The sequence below is a fragment of the Pleurodeles waltl genome, chromosome 3_2, assembly GCF_031143425.1.
Source record: "Pleurodeles waltl isolate 20211129_DDA chromosome 3_2, aPleWal1.hap1.20221129, whole genome shotgun sequence".
Lineage (NCBI taxonomy): Eukaryota > Metazoa > Chordata > Amphibia > Caudata > Salamandridae > Pleurodeles > Pleurodeles waltl.
The window spans coordinates 117103398-117125692 of NC_090441.1; the positions used below are offsets into that span (position 1 = coordinate 117103398).

A 22295-nucleotide genomic window follows, 5' to 3' on the forward strand; every position below is an offset into this window, starting at 1 on the left:
GTTGGCTGGCCTCAAGGTTTTTGGTTGCCTTTTCCATGTACTCTGCCATTCTAGAGCGAAGGCCAAGTACATAGTCCACTATGTCTTGTTTAGGCTCATGAAGAGGTCTCTCCCAGCCTTCTTTGACAAGAGCAAGTGGTCCCCTTACAGGATGACCAAACAGAAGTTCAAAGGGTGAGAATCCTACTCCCTTCTGTGGTACCTCTCTGTAAGCAAAAAGCAGACATGGCAAGAGGACATCCCATCTCCTTTTGAGTTTTTCTGGGAGCCCCATGATCATGCCTTTTAATGTCTTGTTGAATCTCTCAACTAAGCCATTAGTTTGTGGATGGTATGGTGTAGTGAATTTGTAAGTCACCCCACACTCATTCCACATGTGTTTTAGGTATGCCGACATGAAGTTGGTACCTCTGTCAGACACCACCTCCTTAGGGAAACCCACTCTGGTAAAGATACCAATGAGGGACTTGGCTACTGCAGGGGCAGTAGTCGACCTAAGGGGAATAGCTTCAGGATACCTAGTAGCATGATCCACTACTACTAGGATGTACATATTTCCTGAGGCTGTGGGAGGTTCCAGTGGACCAACTATGTCCACACCCACTCTTTCAAAGGGGACCCCCACCACTGGAAGTGGAATGAGGGGGGCCTTTGGGTGCCCACCTGTCTTACCACTGGATTGACAGGTGGGGCAGGAGAGGCAAAACTCCTTAACCTTCTGGGACATATTGGGCCAGTAGAAGTGGTTGACTAACCTCTCCCACGTCTTGGTTTGTCCCAAATGCCCAGCAAGGGGAATATCATGGGCTAAGGTCAGAATAAACTCTCTGAACGACTGAGGCACTACCACTCTCCTAGTGGCACCAGGTTTGGGGTCTCTGGCCTCAGTGTACAGGAGTCCATCTTCCCAATAGACCCTATGTGTTCCATTTTTCTTGCCTTTGGACTCTTCAGCAGCTTGCTGCCTAAGGCCTTCAAGAGAGGGACAGGTTTCTTGTCCCTTACACAGCTCCTCCCTTGAGGGTCCCCCTGGGCCTAAGAGCTCAACCTGATAAGGTTCCAGCTCCAAAGGCTCAGTTCCCTCAGAGGGCAGAACTTCTTCCTGAGAAGAGAGGTTCTCTTTTTCTGACTGTGTTGCAGTTGGTTTCCCAACTGACTTTCCTTTTCTCTTGGTAGGCTGGGCCATTTTTCCAGACTCCAGCTCTACATTTTCACCCTGTGCCTTGCATTGTGCTCTTGTTTTTACACACACCAGTTCAGGGATACCCAGCATGGCTGCATGGGTTTTTAGCTCTACCTCAGCCCAGGCTGAGGACTCCAGGTCATTTCCAAGCAGACAGTCTACTGGGATGTTTGAGGAGACCACCACCTGTTTCAGGCCATTGACCCCTCCCCATTCTAAAGTTACCATTGCCATGGGATGTGCTTTAGTTTGATTGTCAGCATTGGTGACTGTATACGTTTTTCCAGTCAGGTATTGGCCAGGGGAAACCAGTTTCTCTGTCACCATGGTGACACTGGCACCTGTATCCCTCAGGCCCTCTACAGTTGTCCCTTTAATAAAGAGCTGCTGCCTGTATTTTTGCATGTTAGGCGGCCAGGCAGCTAGTGTGGCTAAATCCACCCCACCCTCAGAGACTAGAGTAGCTTCAGTGTGGACCCTGATTTGCTCTGGGCACACTGTTGATCCCACTTGGAGACTAGCCATTCCAGTGTTACCTGGATTGGAGTTTGGAGTGGAACTTTTCTTGGGACAGGCCTTGTCTCCAGTATGGTGTCCAGACTGACTACAGTTTCGACACCAGGCCTTTTTGGGGTCAAAGTTTTTACCCTTGTACCCAGGATTGTTTTGTGAAGAGGCTCTGGGCCCACCCTCCTGTGCAGGTTTTTGGGGGCCTGTAGAAGACTCTTTACTATTTTTGTTTTTGGCTGTCTCACCACCTTTCCCCTGGGGAGGTTTTGTGACCCCTTTCTTTTGGTCACCCCCTGTGGAAGTTTTGGACACCCTTGTCTTGACCCAATGGTCCGCCTTCTTTCCCAATTCTTGGGGAGAAATTGGTCCTAGGTCTACCAGATGCTGATGCAGTTTATCATTGAAACAATTACTTAACAGGTGTTCTTTCACAAATAAATTGTACAGCCCATCATAATTACTTACACCACTGCCTTGAATCCAACCATCTAGTGTTTTTACTGAGTAGTCTACAAAGTCAACCCAGGTCTGGCTCGAGGATTTTTGAGCCCCCCTGAATCTAATCCTATACTCCTCAGTGGAGAATCCAAAGCCCTCAATCAGGGTAACCTTCATGAGGTCATAAGATTCTGCATCTTGTCCAGAGAGTGTGAGGAGTCTATCCCTACACTTTCCTGTGAACATTTCCCAAAGGAGAGCACCCCAGTGAGATCTGTTCACTTTTCTGGTTACACAAGCCCTCTCAAAAGCTGTGAACCATTTGGTGATGTCATCACCATCTTCATATTTAGTTACAATCCCTTTAGGGATTTTCAACATGTCAGGAGAATCTCTGACCCTATTTATGTTGCTGCCACCATTGATGGGTCCTAGGCCCATCTCTTGTCTTTCCCTCTCTATGGCTAGGATCTGTCTTTCCAAAGCCAATCTTTTGGCCATCCTGGCTAACTGGATGTCCTCTTCACTGGAGTTATCCTCAGTGATTTCAGAGGTGTTGGTCTCTCCTGTGAGGGAACCAGCATCTCTGACTATTATTTTTGGAGTTAGGGTTTGAGAGACCCTGTTCTCCCTAGATAGGACTGGTAGGGGGGGAATTGTCCTCCAAGTCACTATCCTCTTCCTCTGAGTTGCCACCCTCAGAGGGGTTGGCCTTTTCAAACTCTGCCAAAAGCTCCTGGAGCTGTATTTTGGTAGGTTTGGGGCCTATGGTTATTTTCTTTAGTTTACAGAGTGACCTTAGCTCTCTCATCTGTAGATGGAGGTAAGGTGTGGTGTCGAGTTCCACCACAGTCACATTTGTGCTAGACATTTTGCTTCTAAAAGTTGGAATACTTTTTAAGAATCTAAAACTGGTTCTAGAATCTAATTCAAACTTTTACAAACTTTTAAACTCTAAAAGAAATGCTAACAGGGACTAACACAAGGCCCTAGCAGGACTTTAAAGAATTTAGAAAACTTTTCAAATTGCAAAAATCAATTTCTAATGACAATTTTGGAATTTGTCGTGTGATCAGGTATTGGCTGAGTAGTCCAGCAAATGCAAAGTCTTGTACCCCACCGCTGATCCACCAATGTAGGAAGTTGGCTCTGTATGTGCTATTTCAAAGTAAGGAATAGCATGCACAGAGTCCAAGGGTTCCCCTTAGAGGTAAAATAGTGGTAAAAATAGATAATACTAATGCTCTATTTTGTGGTAGTGTGGTCGAGCAGTAGGCTTATCCAAGGAGTAGTGTTAAGCATTTGTTGTACATACACATAGACAATAAATGAGGTACACACACTCAGAGACAAATCCAGCCAATAGGTTTTGTTATAGAAAAATCTTTTCTTAGTTTATTTTAAGAACCACAGGTTCAAATTTAACATGTAATATCTTGTTTGAAAGGTATTGCAGGTAATTACATTAGGAACTTTGAATCATTTCAATTGCATGTATACTTTTCAAGTTATTGACAAATAGCTATTTCAAAAGTGGACACTTAGTGCAATTTTCACAGTTCCTGGGGGAGGTAAGTTTTTGTTAGTTTTACCAGGTAAGTAAGACACTTACAGGGTTCAGTTCTTGGTCCAAGGTAGCCCACCGTTGGGGGGTTCAGAGCAACCCCAAAGTCACCACACCAGCAGCTCAGGGCCGGTCAGGTGCAGAGTTCAAAGTGGTGCCCAAAACGCATAGGCTAGAATGGAGAGAAGGGGGTGCCCCGGTTCCGGTCTGCTTGCAGGTAAGTACCCGCGTCTTCGGGGGGCAGACCAGGGGGGTTTTGTAGGGCACCGGGGGGGACACAAGCCCACACAGAAATTTCACCCTCAGCAGCGCGGGCGGCCGGGTGCAGTGTAGAAACAAGCGTCGGGTTTGCAATGTTAGTCTATGAGAGATCAACGGATCTCTTCAGCGCTGCAGGCAGGCAAGGGGGGGGCTTCCTCGGGGAAACCTCCACTTGGGCAAGGGAGAGGGACTCCTGGGGGTCACTTCTCCAGTGAAAGTCCGGTCCTTCAGGTCCTGGGTGCTGCGGGTGCAGGGTCTTTTCCAGGCGTCGGGACTTAGGTTTCAGAGAGTCGCGGTCAGGGGAAGCCTCGGGATTCCCTCTGCAGGCGGCGCTGTGGGGGCTCAGGGGGGACAGGTTTTGGTACTCACAGTCGTAGAGTAGTCCGGGGGTCCTCCCTGAGGTGTTGGTTCTCCACCACCCGAGTCGGGGTCGCCGGGTGCAGTGTTGCAAGTCTCACGCTTCTTGCGGGGAGATTGCAGGGTCTTTAAAGCTGCTCCTTGAAACAAAGTTGCAGTCTTTTTGGAGCAGGTCCGCTGTCCTCTGGAGTTTCTTGTCTTTTTCGAAGCAGGGCAGTCCTCAGAGGAGTCAGAGGTCGCTGGTCCCTTGGAAGGCGTCGCTGGAGCAGAGTTCTTTGGAAGGCAGGAGACAGGCCGGTGAGTTTCTGGAGCCAAGGCAGTTGTTGTCTTCTGGTCTTCCTCTGCAGGGGTTTTCAGCTAGGCAGTCCTTCTTCTTGTAGTTGCAGGAATCTAATTTTCTAGGGTTCAGGGTAGCCCTTAAATACTAAATTTAAGGGCGTGTTTAGGTCTGGGGGGTTAGTAGCCAATGGCTACTAGCCCTGAGGGTGGGTACACCCTCTTTGTGCCTCCTCCCAAGGGGAGGGGGTCACATCCCTAATCCTATTGGGGGAGTCCTCCATCTGCAAGATGGAGGATTTCTAAAAGTTAGAGTCACTTCAGCTCAGGACACCTTAGGGGCTGTCCTGACTGGCCAGTGACTCCTCCTTGTTGCTTTCTTTGTTCCCTCCAGCCTTGCCGCCAAAAGTGGGGGCCGTGGCCGGAGGGGGCGGGCAACTCCACTAAGCTGGAGTGCCCTGCTGGGCTGTGACAAAGGGGTGAGCCTTTGAGGCTCACCGCCAGGTGTTACAGCTCCTGCCTGGGGGAGGTGTTAGCATCTCCACCCAGTGCAGGCTTTGTTACTGGCCTCAGAGTGACAAAGGCACTCTCCCCATGGGGCCAGCAACATGTCTCTGGTGTGGCAGGCTGCTGGAACTAGTCAGCCTACACAGACAGTCGGTTAAGTTTCAGGGGGCACCTCTAAGGTGCCCTCTGGGGTGTATTTTGCAATAAAATGTACACTGGCATCAGTGTGCATTTATTGTGCTGAGAAGTTTGATACCAAACTTCCCAGTTTTCAGTGTAGCCATTATGGTGCTGTGGAGTTCGTGTTTGACAGACTCCCAGACCATATACTCTTATGGCTACCCTGCACTTACAATGTCTAAGGTTTTGTTTAGACACTGTAGGGGTACCATGCTCATGCACTGGTACCCTCACCTATGGTATAGTGCACCCTGCCTTAGGGCTGTAAGGCCTGCTAGAGGGGTGACTGACCTATACTTGCATAGGCAGTGAGAGGCTGGCATGGCACCCTGAGGGGAGTGCCATGTCGACTTACTCGTTTTGTTCTCACTAGCACACACAAGCTGGCAAGCAGTGTGTTTGTGCTGAGTGAGAGGTCTCCAGGGTGGCATAAGACATGCTGCAACCCTTAGAGACCTTCCTTGGCATCAGGGCCCTTGGTACTAGAAGTACCAGTTACAAGGGACTTATCTGGATGCCAGGGTCTGCCAATTGTGGATACAAAAGTACAGGTTAGGGAAAGAACACTGGTGCTGGGGCCTGGTTAGCAGGCCTCAGCACACTTTCAATTGTAAACATAGCATCAGCAAAGGCAAAAAGTCAGGGGGCAACCATGCCAAGGAGGCATTTCCTTACACCAACGAATTAGCGAAGCTTGCTACCATACTTGATTCAGTGGAGTATTCAATTGGTGTATGCTAGAAACCTGTAATTAGGAAGTGAATGTGAGAAAGTATTTGGTTATATAAATGATAGTTTAAGACACCACAAAACAACTTCCTTTTAGACGAAGGGAATAATGGAAGGAAGTAAACCTAAAACATTTTGGATGGAGAGAAAGGATATGATAAACAAAATATAATTAATTGCTGGAGATTGTGACCCAGAGACAAGTTAGTATAATCTCCAATGTTAAGGAGTATGGTAAACAAGAGTGCAGTGAAGAAAGGTGGCTTCCCAAGGGGGGAAAGAAAGATTATTAGACCAGAACAGACGTAGGCTGAACACACATTTTAGAGGGAGGCAGCGGTGTATTGTTAAGTGCATATACACAGAGTGGCAAACAGTCTTGACAGTAGGCTGCAAAGAGTATTGCATCTCTAACATTCTGCATGGTGTAGTCATTTGATCTCGTCTTCATGATGCAAATTGCTGCCTGGGGCCACGCTGGAAATAGGCAACAAAGAAATTTCTGAGAAGAGATTTTACGAACAAAAATATCCTTAAACTCCATGAAAGGTATTTATTTTTTGAACGGAATGTGTAACTAATAACAGAATTTAGACTGTCAGTTTGCCTTGACTCCCAGGAGACAGCCCTGCTGCCGCAGTGGTGCCAGACAGGAGTAAACTTCCATGCAGTTCCAGCTCTTTTGATACGGAAGCACCTTGCCTATATGCAGTGTAAGTAATAGCTCACTAATACCAAGACAGTTTGATTTTGCTTCCACATTGTCAGCTTAAGTTATACTGTATGTGGGCACAGGAGTGAACTGTGATTCGGAGACAAAACTGATGACTGGATCTACCAGTGAAGATTTAAAGGACATCATTTTAAGCAAAGAAGGCATGTCAGACAATGGTATAGTTTAGTCTTGTTTTTTATGTACCGAGTTTTCAGCTCTTACTGGCACATTAAGCTCTGAACCCTGATTAGCTCCAAGCTAAAGTCCTAGAAAATCCCTGGAATTGTGCTTCCTTGACTTCCTATAACATGGGAATGCAATCTAAAAAAGAAAAGCTTAGGAAACATTGGGACCAGTTATCTTTCTTTTATCAAAAGTAAGAAATCTGAAACTTCTCCAAAATCTTTAACTAGCAATGAAAAACTGAACAAACTAAGTCATTTGGGATTGTGCAAAACTAACAGTGTCTACCTAATGAAAGGTTACTAAACATGAACAACATAGAAAATGAGATTTGAAAGCAGAATATGAGAAAATGTACGATGTACAGGCTAGAAAACTGGTTTAAACAGGACAGTGTCCCTGAAAAAAAAGGATAAAAGAAGTACATCCAATAGAAAGATAGCAATATTTAAAAAAAAAAATTAAAAAAAAAAAAAAAAAAAAAAAACTGTTCAATAATACCCGTAATTGTACATCTAACTGGGTATTTAGGCTGAAGAGGCTTATGTGCAATGCAGTCATGAATGCAAACACTTTTTTTTAACCTTAAAATGCAGCTGCTTTGGGTTAAGATTTGGTTTTTAAGACTGTTGATAAAGAGTTCATAACTGATGAGGAACTGGAGTAGTGGGTGAGGATCTACTAGTTACTGTGAACTGATGTTTTCCTTATATTATCCATTACACCCTGAAGCCATAAGTACAGTCATACCAAACATGTAAGTAACTTAGTTTGACTTAACCATATGATTTGGCTGTATCAAATAAGTATGTGAAGGATTATCAACATCATGTGTTTTAACTTTTGATTTGTACTTCAGTGTTTAGGTTCTCAGGACCATCTGAGATTTGTTTTTTGGTTGTTTCTGCAGGTGATAACACCATATTCCATAATGATTATGTAATTTAAGTTTATTGTGCACTTAGATAAATGTAGTGATCCAAAGAACTAGTGTATTCAACAAGCACATATAAAGCAATGGCATGAATTCTTTACCATCATCAAGGTTAAACTTCAATTTTTATTAAAATGGTCTTTTACGTGGTAACTATATCAATAACCAGCCATTTGCAACATTCGGTTAAATTTCTGTTTCAAAAAAAAAAAAAAAAAAAAAAAAAAAAAAAAAAAAGGAAAAAAATCAAGCATACCAACTGAAAAAGGAAAGGCCAAATTCTCAAAGAACTACTGTTTTGCGATTATAAAACTTGAAATTGATCGAGGGCCAGCATACAATATATGTTTATGTATTATTATGAAATGGTAAAAAGCATTACAGTAAAGACGTACATGCTAAAAAAAAAAAAAAAACACTGGAAGAGTCACTTTTAAACATAAGAGAAGCCAAGAAAAGTATAAGCCGTGCATTTATCAAGATTCTATCAAATCACACACAATAATCGTTATACATTTAAAGAATTTCGATGCATCTATTATGTAAGTTAGGATCGGACATAACAGGTGAGTCACACAACATATCATAACTTTGCATTAAGTTTGACTTCTTATCCCAGGTTTTAAATTTACAGTATCACTCGGCACACAAAGATTTATCAACATACAGATAACATTTTAAAACAATATCTGGCAGGCAAACACTCTTACGGTTAGCACATTTATATTCTGTTATACTGCTATCTCATACCAGCCTGATCTTGTTCTCCGTACCACGTGTTCCAAGTTCCCACCAGTGTGCACGGGTAGTTTTTTTCTTCATGAATCTTTGGCAGCACCTCTTCACTTAAAAACAAGGAATATTGACACTATATTGTATTCTTCTAGGTACCCATAAATCATCAAACGCCACTAATAACTAACTTATTTAAAAAAAATCAGTCTAATGTGTGACTTTTTCTCCAGACTGTCATGAACCTTTTACTCAATTGTTCAGGCAAGGCTACAAAGAGATATAATCTCTCTCAATCAAGGAGCATGTCACATGGCTACTTTGAGGAAAGTAACGATTGTCAGAAGCTTTGCTTGACCTCTTTCAGCCATGTGTCACGAATAACATACATGAATAGGGTTTGGAATTAGGTCAATTAGTCATGGAACATCCACTACTCTGGGATGCAAATAAAAATCATTAACTTACCATTAAAACATAAATGATTATTTGGCAGAGGTCACAATCACAAAAGCTTGTGACGAAAAATGTGCTACATAAATGCATATGGGTAAGCAAAGCCACACAATCAGCAACTGTTCTTTAGTATAAAATGTTACCAATTTAAAAAACAAACACTTCAAAAACTGTTCAGACCTAGGCACTTAGGCATGAGACCCAAAACAGAAATCAGTACTCAAGGGTTTAATAAATGAAGAAAAAAGTGTTGTGCTTATGATCATAATTTGCAGAACATTTATTGTTACTTTATTAAGAGGCTATGTCACATAGCTGCATTATGTTCTGCAGATTTGTGGAGCGCACTATCACGCCGGAGGGTATCCTGGCACTGATCAGATGTTATTCTAGCCAACGTTACTGTCTAGTGGGACTTATTCGAAAAGCCAGGTCTTAAGCTTCTTGCTGAATTCAAGGAGTGAGGAGGAGGAGGTTCTTATGTGTAGCGGCAGGTTGTTTCACATCGTAGAAGCAATGCAGGTGAAGACTTGAACAACTGATCTGGCTTTCCGTATGTGTGGGATGTGTGCAAGAAGTAGTCAGGACGAACAGAGGTGCCTGGAAGTTTTATGAACGCAGATTTGATTGTTGAGGTATGCTGGATGTTTTGTAGTGCCTTGAAAGTATGGGTGGGGAGTATGGAAAATGTCACTTACCCAGTGTACATCTGTTCGTGGCATTAGTCGCTGCAGATTCACATGCTGTGCACAGTCCACCGTCTGGTGTTGGGCTCGGAGTGTTACAAGTTGTTTTTCTTCGAAGAAGTCTTTTCGAGTCACGAGACCGAGGGACTCCTCCCACTTCGGTTCCATTGCGCATGGGCGTCGACTCCATCTTAGATTGTTTTCCCCGCAGAGGGTGAGGTAGGAGTTGTGTATGTTAGTAATAGTGCCCATGCAATGGAATGAGTACGTATGTACAAAATGAAGGTTTGAAGTAATATATTTACAAATGTACAAATGTTCAAGATCTACTTCTAACCGGCTACAGGCTCCCGGGGAGGCGGGTGGGCGCATGTGAATCTGCAGCGACTAATGCCACAAACAGATGTACACTGGGTAAGTGACATTTTCCGTTCGGTGGCATGTGTAGCTGCAGATACACATGCTGTGCATAGACTAGTAAGCAGTTATCTCCCCAAAAGCGGTGGTTCAGCCTGTAGGAGTTGAAGTAGTTTGAAATAAAGTTTTTAGTACAGCTTGACCTACTGTGGCTTGTTGTGCAGATAACACATCTACAAAGTAGTGCTTAGTAAATGTCTGAGGCGTAGACCATGTTGCTGCCTTACATATTTCGTTCATTGGAATATTTCCTAGAAAGGCCATGGTAGCACCTTTCTTTCTGGTTGAGTGTGCCTTTGGTGTAATAGGCAGCTCTCTCTTTGCTTTAAGATAGCAGGTTTGAATGCACCTAACTATCCATCTAGCAATGCCTGGTTTTGAAATTGGATTTCCTGTATGAGGTTTTTGAAAGGCAATGAATAGTTGTTTTGTCTTCCTAATTAGTTTTGTTCTGTCAATGTAGTACATTAGAGCTCTTTTGATGTCTAATGTATGCAGTGCTCTTTCAGCTACTGAATCTGGCTGTGGGAAGAACACTGGTAATTCTACTGTTTGATTTAAGTGGAACGGTGAGATAACCTTTGGTAAGAATTTTGGATTTGTCCTTAGAACGACCTTATTCTTGTGTATTTGAATAAATGGTTCTTGTATGGTAAATGCCTGAATCTCACTCACTCTTCTTAGAGATGTGATGGCAATGAGAAATGCAACTTTCCACGTAAGTATTGCATTTCACAAGAATGCATGGGCTCGAAAGGTGGACCCATGAGTCTTGTTAAGACAATGTTGAGGTTCCATGAAGGAACAGGTGGTGTCCTTGGTGGTATAATTCTCTTTAGGCCTTTCATAAACGCTTTAATGACTGGTATTCTAAATAGGGAAGTTGAATGAGTAATCTGCAGGTAAGCAGATATTGCGGTGAGATGTATCTTTATGGAAGAGAAAGCTAGATTTGATTTTTGCAAATGTAGTAAATATCCTACTATATCTTTTGGAGATGCGTGCAATGGTTGAATTTGATTATTATGGCAGTAACAAACAAATCTTTTCCATTTATTTGCATAGCAGTGTCTAGTGGAAGGTTTTCTAGCTTGTTTTATGACCTCCATACATTCCTGTGTGAGGTCTAAGTGTCCGAATTCTAGGATTTCAGGAGCCAAATTGCTAGATTCAGCGATGCTGGGTTTGGATGCCTGATCTGTTGTTTGTGCTGTGTTAACAGATCTGGTCTGTTGGGTAGCTTGACATGAGGTACTACTGACAGGTCTAGTAGTGTTGTATACCAAGGTTGTCTTGCCCATGTTGGTGCTATTAGTATGAGTTTGTTTTGACTCAATCTGTTTACTAGATATGGAAGGAGAGGGAGAGGGGGAAAAGCGTACGCAAATATCCCTGACCAATTCATCCATAGAGCATTGCCTTGGGATTGATTGTGTGGGTACCTGGATGCGAAGTTTGGGCATTTTGAGTTTTCTTTTGTTGCAAATAGATCTATTTGAGGAGTTCCCCAAGTTTGAAAGTAAGTGTTCAGTATTTGGGGGTGAATTTCCCATTCGTGGGTTTGTTGGTGATCCCGAGAGAGATTGTCGTCTGCTAGCTGGTTTTGGATCCCTGGAATAAATTGTGCTATTAGGCGAATGTGGTTGTGAATTGCCCAATGCCATATTTTTTTGTGTTAGGAGACACAACTGTGTCGAGTGTCCCCCCCCCCTGTTTGTTTAAATAATACATTGTTGTCATGTTGTCTGTTTTGACAAGAATGTATTTGTGGGTTATCATGGGTTGAAATGCTTTCAACGCTAGAAATACTGCTAACAGTTCAAAATGATTTATGTGAAACTTCCTTTGATGTATGTCCCATTGCCCTTGGATGCTGTGTTGATTGAGGTGTGCTCCCCACCCTGTCATGGAAGCATCCGTTGTTATGACGTATTGTGGCACTGGGTCTTGGAAAGGCCGCCCTTTGTTTAAATTTGTACTGTTCCATCATAGAAGCGAGATGTATGTTTGGCGGTCTATCAACACCAGATCTAGAAGTTGACCCTGTGCATGTGACCATTGTGATGCTAGGCATTGTTGTAGGGGCCGCATGTGTAATCTTGCGTTTGGGACAATGACTATGCATGAGGACATCATGCCTAGGAGTTTTAATACCATTTTTGCTTGTATCTTTTGTGTTGGATACATGGCCTGTATTACCTTGTGAAATGTTTGAACCCTTTGTGGACTTGGAGTGGCTATCCCTTCTGTTGTGTTGATTGTCGCTCCCAAGTATTGCTGTGTTTGACACGGCAAAAGGTGTGACTTTGCATAGTTGATGGAGAAACCCAGCTTGTGAAGGGTGTGTATGACATAGTTTGTGTGACGTGAACACCTTGTTAGCGTGTTGGTCTTGATTAACCAGTCGTCTAAGTAAGGGAACATGTGTATTTGCTGCCTTCTGATATGTGCAGCTACTACTGCCAGGCATTTTGTAAAGACTCTTGGCGCAGTTGTTATTCCGAATGGCAACACTTTGAATTGGTAATGTATTCCTTTGAATACGAACCTTAGGTATTTCCTGTGGGAAGGATGTATCGGTATATGGAAATACGCATCTTTTAGGTCTAATGTTGTCATGTAGTCTTGCTGTTTGAGCAGTGGGATTACGTCTTGTAATGTGACCATGTGAAAGTGGTCTGATTTGATGTAGGTATTTAGTGTTCTGAGATCTAGTATTGGTCTCAGAGTTTTGTCCTTCTTTGGTATTAGAAAGTACAGTGAGTAAACTCCTGTGTTTTCCTGTAGGCTTGGTACTAATTCTATTGCGTCCTTTTGTAGTAATGCTTGAACTTCTAGTCCTAGAAGATCTATATGCTGTTTTGACATATTGGGTGTTTTCGGTGGGACGTTTGGAGGGAATTTGAGAAATTCTATGCAATAGCCATGTTGGATAATTGCTAAGACCCAAGTGTCTGTTGTTATTTCTTCCCAAGATTTGTAGAATTGGCTTAGTCTTCCCCCCACAGGTGTTGTGTGAAAGGGTTGTGTGACTTGTGAGTCACTGTTTATTTTGAGGGGTTTTGGGACTTTGAAATTTTCCCCGATTTCTTGGAAATTGGCCTCCTCTATATTGTCCCCGAAAACCTCCCCTTTGATATTGACCCTGGTAGGTAGGTGGTCTTGTCTGTGAAGTGTTGGTTTCTGTGGGTTGACCCCGAAACCCTCCCCTAAAAGGTGTTTTCCGAAATGTGCCTCTGCTCTGCGGGGAGTAGAGTGCGCCCATGGCTTTGGCTGTATCGGTGTCCTTTTTTAGTTTTTCAATGGCAGTGTCTACCTCCGGCCCAAACAATTGCTGTTCATTAAACGGCATATTGAGCACAGCCTGTTGTATTTTGGGTTTGAACCCAGAAGTGCGCAGCCATGCGTGCCTCCGTATTGTGACTGCAGTGTTTATTGTCCTTGCAGCTGTATCGGCTGCATCCATGGCAGACCGTATCTGATTGTTCGAGATACTTTGCCCCTCTTCCACCACTTGTTGCGCTCTTTTTTGGAACTCTTTGGGTAGGTGTTCGATGAAATGTTGCATTTCATCCCAATGAGCCCTGTCGTATCTTGCCAAGAGTGCTTGCGAGTTGGCGATACGCCACTGATTTGCTGCTTGTGCTGCAACTCTTTTCCCTGCTGCATCAAATTTGCGGCTCTCCTTGTCTGGAGGTGGTGCGTCTCCTGATGTATGAGAGTTGGCTCTCTTACGAGCTGCCCCCACAACTACTGAGTCCGGTGTCAATTGTGTTGTAATAAATATTGGGTCTGTGGGCGGTGCCTTATATTTTTTCTCCACCCTACGAGTTATGGCTCTGCCTTTAACTGGCTCCTGAAATATTTGTTTTGAGTGCCTTAGCATTCCTGGGAGCATGGGAAGGCTCTGATACTGGCTATGGGTGGAGGACAGGGTGTTAAAGAGAAAGTCATCCTCAATAGGTTCCGAATGTAGTGAGACATTGTGGAATTCGGCTGCCCTTGCTACCACCTGTGCATATGATGTACTGTCCTCGGGTGGTGACGGTTTAGTTGGATACGAGTCTGGGCTATTGTCAGACACTGGAGCGTCGTAGAGGTCCCATGCATCGGGATCATCCTGGCTCATTGTGGTATGAGCTGGTGAGTGCGTTAGTGGTGGAGTTTGCGCCGGTGATGCATGTGTTGATTGTGGTGGAGAAGGTGGTGGTGTTACTTTCTTTACCACCTTTGCTTGTGGTTGCTTGTCCCCTTGTTGGAAGGCAAGTTTCCTTTTCATCTTGATTGGGGGAAGAGTGGTTATCTTCCCTGTGTCTTCCTGGATGTGAAGCCTCCTTTGAGTGTAGTCAGTTTCTACAGTTTGAAGCTCTTCCCCAAATCTATGCAATTGGGTGTTTAGTCCTTGTTCCTCTGTATAGGAACTAATTTTCGGTACCGAGGCTTTTTTCGGTACCGAAACCGTTTCGGTAGTCTTTTTAGGCTCCGAAGAAGTTTTCTTTGATTTCGGCGTGGTCTCTCGGTGCCGAACATCTTCTGCGCCGCTGTCTCTGCGCCGAAGTTTCTCGGAGCCGGTGTCTCGGCTCCGAGGTTGCTGTGTGGCGGTATCACGACCGGAGTCGGATGACTTCGACACCAGCATGCCCTTTTTCGGTGCCTTGGCTCGGTCACCTAGTTTTTGGGTTAAGCCATGGCCTGTTGGCAGTGGCGTCCCCTGGGCTTTTGTGGACTTTTCGTGAGCCCTAATTTTCGACGTCTTACTCACGGTTGCTATGTCTTCGGCGTCGGATTCCCCCGAATCCGACTCGTGGATGGAGAACGCTTCCTCTTCGTCCTCGAACCGTTGTTGTCCTGTCGGCGTGGACGCCATTTGCAATCTCCTGGCTCTTCGGTCTCTGAGCGTCTTCCTCGACCGAATCGCTCGACAGGCTTCACACGTATCCTCCTTGTGCTCGGGAGACAGGCACAAGTTACAGACCAGATGCTGATCCGTATACGGATATTTATTATGGCATTTAGGACAGAAGCGGGACGGGTTCCGTTCCATCAGTCTTGAAGTCGCACGCGGTCGGGCCGACCAGGCCCCGACGGGGGATCGAAATTACCCCGAAGGGCCACCGGAGCTCTTCAAGATTCGGTGTCGATTTGTTCTAACTAACCCGATACCGAACGCAAAAATACTGACGATTTTTTCCGAGATTCTAACTAACTTTCCGACCCGAAACACGGAGCGAAAAGGAACACGTCCGAACCCGATGGCGGAAAAAAAACAATCTAAGATGGAGTCGACGCCCATGCGCAATGGAACCGAAGTGGGAGGAGTCCCTCGGTCTCGTGACTCGAAAAGACTTCTACGAAGAAAAACAACTTGTAACAGTCCGAGCCCAACACCAGACGGCGGACTGTGCACAGCATGTGTATCTGCAGCTACACATGCCACCGAACGAATTGTTACTTCATTAATTAAGCACAGCATGCAGTACATTTGAAGGCATCCTGGGAACACAATGCTGGGAGAATCAGCCACAGCAAAATGATTTAGGCCAATGGATTTAGAACCAGAGAATGAAAACGTAATAGTCTACTATTCTCTACAGTATGATTGCTGCTCCGGAAAACGGAAGCCTACACAAACTAGATGCTCTGAAGGGTGGGAATTTGCTAAAGTGGCCATCACAAGGAAAGCAGAGACTGTGTTCTGGGTTGCGCAGTTGCCAGATCAGTGTACTACTAGACAGGCCACGGACGGATAGGGCTTTGCAGGCATATTACTTCTGTTGAACTGGGGGCACAGAGCTGTGTCGCTTGCGGAATGATCAAAGGGGAGAGTTCATGGCACCAGCAGAGAAGACTCGATGGTGATGCAGGGAAGGGGTGTACATCAACAGAGGGAGAAAAGAAACAGTCGTAATGGACGTGGGGAATGAGTTATCACATGACATGTAGAGAGGCTCATTGACCTCAGCAAAAATGTACTGTGGGATAAGGAGAGGTGAGGCTAAGTTGACCAAATGGAAGATTTGATAAGGGAGGCAGAAGAAGCTATAAAACGAAAAAGAGAACAGACCGGAAGTGGGGTTTGTGACCGAGTGCTCACATTATGTATTACAGGAGCGGACTGAAGAGTCACTGGAATGGACCTGCAAGATATGCCACCATTTCTCCTCCAAAAATGGATTCCTTGTCTGTGTGGGTTACCGTTTCTAAGTTGATCACTAAAAACTCTGACCTCTGGTTTGTGCCACTGTTACACGTTTAGTGGGATGCAAAACCAGACATGCTCTGGTCCAAGAGAAATTAAGATTTCGCAGAACGTAAGCAGCTCGACCATTCAACCACTTGCACAGTGGTGTAATGAAGAAAAGTTACTGTTCAGAAATGCATGGGCTGAACCTTGCTTGAAAAGATAAATACTAACACATGTGTAAGTGTCATAATCAATAGGCCAGGGCTCATTATTGCTTGACAATATGCAAAGAAACAGAATTCTGAAGTGTTATCAATGTCACATCAGCATTTTGAAAAAAAAAGGCATTAGTGGTGATAAACTGGTAAATCTTGAACCGGATGTTTGAATACTTCTTTATTTTTTATTATCGTTTAGATGTACACTCAGATTTGAGTACAAACTACTGACACTTGGTACATGCACACAATGATCGTTACTTTTTCAAACATAATATACACTAGTTACTCCTGAAACCAAATACATTTTTAACACCCATCTTAGAACTAGTGATCTGGAATATAGGAGAAGCAAAATGGATGTTTTGCCAATAAAGGCTTTAAATGTTCTAACAAGGGACAAATCCCGAATGTCACTTTAATGAATGAGGAAGAAGTTAATTTATGCTATCTTGTTTCTAATACAACCATACTATCTGAATTTAGAACACAATACTAATATTGGACAAACTAAGGCTCCTTAGAGGAGTAGTGATTGGGACATTTAGGGCCACTTCTGAGCACTTTACTGGAGGGAACTCCTCTATTTTAACAATATAACAGACATGATTGAAGAGTTATAGCATTGAACGCAAGTGCTTTATATAGTTAACATAAAAAGGTTAGGTGAACAGCTGCAGATGGCTTTGAGAAGACTGCTGCAGAGGTTTACCAGAGCTTTATCGCATGCAAACACAGCTTTGTGTTGTATGTAAAGGTTTTTTAAAGGTCGAATCTAAACACAAAAATACAATCCAAAAACCTGCCTGAGGCTAATAGGACGGTTACCTAAAAACTTTGACATCGGGGAAATCGTCTGCCTACTGTGAGGTGGCAGAATAGAACATAACAAGCAGCTGGATGTCATCATTTTCACAAAGACCCCACTTTAACCAAGGGTTCGCGTCAGTGTACAGTGGAATCAGCGTCTGTGTGGGAAAAACTTGCTGCACGTCCCTGTGTCAATCAGTCAGCGTGTGTGAGGCTTTGCAATGAGTTTAAGTTGTGCCTTGTCAACCAACGGTTTTTGACTGAATCCATTGCAAGGTTTGTGAACCAGGCTCCATGAGAGTAATTAGGGCTGCAGGTTTTAGGGCTACAGGCCCTCACCCACGCTCACAAAGCTCTGCACAACACCAGACCAGAATACCTCAACAGACGACTCTCCTTCTACACCCAGACTCGGCATCTCCGCTCCTCCGACCTCTCCCTCGCAACCATCCCACGTGTCCGCAGAACAACCAGCGGTAGGTTATTCCCGCACCTCGCCACCAAAATGTGGAACACTCTTTCCACCCACCTGCCCCATACCAAAGACCTCCTTACCTTCAGGAAAATTCTCAAGACCTGGCTGTTCGAGCAGCCGCAGCACCTACCCCCCCCCCCCCACATCCCCCATCCCAACCTCAGCGCCTTGGGACACTCATGGGTGAGTAGTGCGCTTTACAAATGCCTGATTAATTGACTGACTGACAGGCTGGGGCATCTCAGAATCACCTGCGAGAATTTGCCAAGAGGGAGGTGCAAGTTAGACTCAATTGTGCACGTTATAACCTGTGGTAATGCTGTTGGTTTCTTTGGTAGAACCTGTGTATGACCTCCTCACAGAAACATGCCATTCTTGCCACAGCCCAAAAAAAAAAGCCAGCAAATGGGTTTTCTAAATACAGCATTATCAATATTAACAGACCAAGTAGAATCTGATACAACGTATCGGTAGTTAATGTTAGTGAAAAAATGTGGTAAAAATCCAATTATAAATGAAACTCTAGAGGGCTGAAAATCCATCTTCACGTGTGCATATATCAGAACTTGAAAGGTGGGAAACTAACTGGGGATCCATTATATACAAAGCAGCTGGCAAGTGTGAATCAACATGTTTTACAACGAGGCTGTTAATGCGCAGTTTCCAATTGTGTTAATTGGTACTTCTCTTTGAAGAGGGGTCTTGTTAGTTTCTTTATTAACTGCAAAAGATAAGAAGTAGTTGTGAGGTAGATGGAGATATTGATCTACACCTGAGGATGGTCTATATTTAGGTCTTTTCCTTGTTTCAAATTTTGGTGCTGTCCTAGCTACCGGAGTGGCAGTATGTGACAGTGTTCTTAAAGATGCTGCAGGCTTACAGAGGTAGAAATGTAGTCCCTTCAGTGTGGGGCTGATGTGATTGAATATCTTGAAAACCTTTAATGAGACGAGCTGCAGCATGAAAACCACTTTCACAAGGGCCAGTGTGGTGTCAGGAAAGCCACTAAGCAGAGAGTTGCCCTATTCACTGGGAGAGGACTACACCATGCACTGTTGTTTGAAGTCAGTTTCAGGTAAGAAGAGTTTTCCCCTTTTTATTGGGGTGGAACTCTAATCATCTTTGATCTCTAGGCCACGTTAGTTGAAGGAATGGTCTGTGCAGAAGTGAATCCAAGTAATTTCACAATGGCTGCTCGGTAGATAGTGTAACAACACTAACCAAGCTTGAATTTGTGGCTGCTTGCTCATGTTTGTAACAAAGGGGGGGTTTTGATTAGGTTGGACTACATCTGACAGTGAGTTCTGAAGCAGCTTGATGCAGGTTTTTAGTCAGTGAATTGCAAGAGCTGAGGAAATTGTGAGAAAGAGTTGTGTTGTCATTATGATGTGCCTTGATCAGGAAGAGGAATGTGGTTCCAAAGATTTCGCGAAGAGGTTGAACATGATTGTTGGACCTGGCTTTTTGACAGGGTCATCCCCAAACTTTTTGCCTTCCTCCTTTTCTTTTTCGGACCTCATTTTTGCTGGTTTTTAGACTCTGCGCACTTTACCACTGCTAACCAGTGCTAAAGTGCATATGCTCTCTCCCTTAAAACATGGTAACCTTGAATCATACCTGATTGGACTATTAATTTACTTATAAGTCCCTAGTAAGGTGCACTTTATGTGCATAGGGCTGGTAAATTAAATGCTACTAGTGGGCCAGCAGCACTGGTTGTGCCACCCACTTAAGTAGCCCCTTTTCATTATCTCAGGCCTGCCATTGCAAGGCCTGTGTGTAGGGAAATGCCTCCTTGGCATGGTTGCCCCCTGACTTTTTGCCTTTGCTGATGCTATGTTTACAATTGAAAGTGTGCTGAGGCCTGCTAACCAGGCCCCAGCACCAGTGTTCTTTCCCTAACCTGTACTTTTGTATCCACAATTGGCAGACCCTGGCATCCAGATAAGTCCCTTGTAACTGGTACTTCTAGTACCAAGGGCCCTGATGCCAAGGAAGGTCTCTAAGGGCTGCAGCATGTCTTATGCCACCCTGGAGACCTCTCACTCTGCACAGACACACTGCTTGCCAGCTTGTGTGTGCTAGTGAGGACAAAACGAGTAAGTCGACATGGCACTCCCCTCAGGGTGCCATGCCAGCCTCTCACTGCCTATGCAGTATAGGTAAGACACCCCTCTAGCAGGCCTTACAGCCCTAAGGCAGGGTGCACTATACCATAGGTGAGGGTACCAGTGCATGAGCATGGTACCCCTACAGTGTCTAAATAAAACCTTAGACATTGTAAGTGCAGGGTAGCCATAAGAGTATATGGTCTGGGAGTATGTCAAACACGAACTCCACAGCACCATAATGGCTACACTGAAAACTGGGAAGTTTGGTATCAAACTTCTCAGCACAATAAATGCACACTGATGCCAGTGTACATTTTATTGTAAAATACACCACAGAGGGCACCTTAGAGGTGCCCCCTGAAACTTAACCGACTATCTGTGTAGGCTGACTAGTTTTAGCAGCCTGCCACAAACCGAGACATGTTGCTGGCCCCATGGGGAGAGTGCCTTTGTCACTCTGAGGCCAGTAACAAAGCCTGCACTGGGTGGAGATGCTAACACCTCTCCCAGGCAGGAATTGTCACACCTGGCGGTGAGCCTCAAAGGCTCACCTCCTTTGTGCCAACCCAGCAGGACACTCCAGCTAGTGGAGTTGCCCGCCCCCTCCGGCCAGGCCCCACTTTTGGCGGCAAGGCCGGAGAAAATAATGAGAATAACAAGGAGGAGTCACTGGCCAGTCAGGACAGCCCCTAAGGTGTCCTGAGCTGAGGTGACTCTAACTTTTAGAAATCCTCCATCTTGCAGATGGAGGATTCCCCCAATAGGGTTAGGATTGTGACCCCCTCCCCTTGGGAGGAGGCACAAAGAGGGTGTACCCACCCTCAGGGCTAGTAGCCATTGGCTACTAACCCCCCAGACCTAAACACGCCCTTAAATTTAGTATTTAAGGGCTACCCTGAACCCTAGAAAATTAGATTCCTGCAACTACAAGAAGAAGGACTGCCTAGCTGAAAAACCCCTGCAGCGGAAGACCAGAAGACGACAACTGCCTTGGCTCCAGAAACTCACCGGCCTGTCTCCTGCCTTCCAAAGATCCTGCTCCAGCGACGCCTTCCAAAGGGACCAGCGACCTCGACATCCTCTGAGGACTGCCCCTGCTTCGAAAAGACAAGAAACTCCCGAGGACAGCGGACCTGCTCCAAAGAAAAGCTGCAACTTTGTTGCCAGCAGCTTTAAAGATCCCTGCAAGCTCCCCGCAAGAAGCGTGAGACTTGCAACACTGCACCCGACGACCCCGACTCGGCTGGTGGCGATCCAACACCTCAGGAGGGACCCCAGGACTACTCTGATACTGTGAGTACCAAAACCTGTCCCCCCTGAGCCCCCACAGCGCCGCCTGCAGAGGGAATCCCGAGGCTTCCCCTGACCGCGACTCTTTGAACCTAAAGTCCCGACGCCTGGGAGAGACCCTGCACCCGCAGCCCCCAGGACCTGAAGGACCGGACTTTCACTGGAGGAGTGACCCCCAGGAGTCCCTCTCCCTTGCCCAAGTGGAGGTTTCCCCGAGGAACCCCCCCCTTGCCTGCCTGCAGCGCTGAAGAGATCCCTAGATCTCCCATTGACTTCCAGTACAAACCCGACGCTTGTTTCTACACTGCACCCGGCCGCCCCCGCGCTGCTGAGGGTGAAATTTCTGTGTGGGCTTGTGTCCCCCCCGGTGCCCTACAAAACCCCCCTGGTCTGCCTCCGAAGACGCGGGTACTTACCTGCAAGCAGACCGGAACCGGGGCACCCCCTTCTCTCCATTCTAGCCTATGCGTTTAGGGCACCACTTTGAACTCTGCACCTGACCGGCCCTGAGCTGCTGGTGTGGTGACTTTGGGGTTGCTCTGAACCCCCAACGGTGGGCTACCTTGGACCAAGAACTAAGCCCTGTAAGTGTCTTACTTACCTGGTTAACCTAACAAATACTTACCTCCCCTAGGAACTGTGAAAATTGCACTAAGTGTCCACTTTTAAAACAGCTATTTGTCAATAACTTGAAAAGTATACATGCAATTTTGATGATTTGAAGTTCCTAAAGTACTTACCTGCAATACCTTTCGAATGAGATATTACATGTAGAATTTGAACCTGTGGTTCCTAAAATAAACTAAGAAAAGATATTTTTCTATATAAAAACCTATTGGCTGGATTTGTCTCTGAGTGTGTGTACCTCATTTATTGTCTATGTGTATGTACAACAAATGCTTAACACTACTCCTTGGATAAGCCTACTGCTCGACCACACTACCACAAAATAGAGCATTAGTATTATCTATTTTTACCACTATTTTACCTCTAAGGGGAACCCTTGGACTCTGTGCATGCTATTCCTTACTTTGAAATAGCACATACAGAGCCAACTTCCTACATTGGTGGATCAGCGG

At 45.1% G+C, this 22295-nt stretch overlaps 1 protein-coding gene across 1 annotated transcript in view; it reads right to left on the bottom strand.

Annotated features, from left to right (window-relative positions):
- NIPSNAP2 (nipsnap homolog 2) overlaps positions 1 to 22295 on the bottom strand; it is a 110029-nt gene that overhangs the window by 52618 nt on the left and 35116 nt on the right. The window contains exon 4 of the mRNA XM_069226932.1: positions 8588 to 8682. Within this exon, the coding sequence (XP_069083033.1) occupies positions 8588 to 8682 (95 nt within the window). The remainder of the gene's footprint in view (positions 1 to 8587; positions 8683 to 22295) is intronic.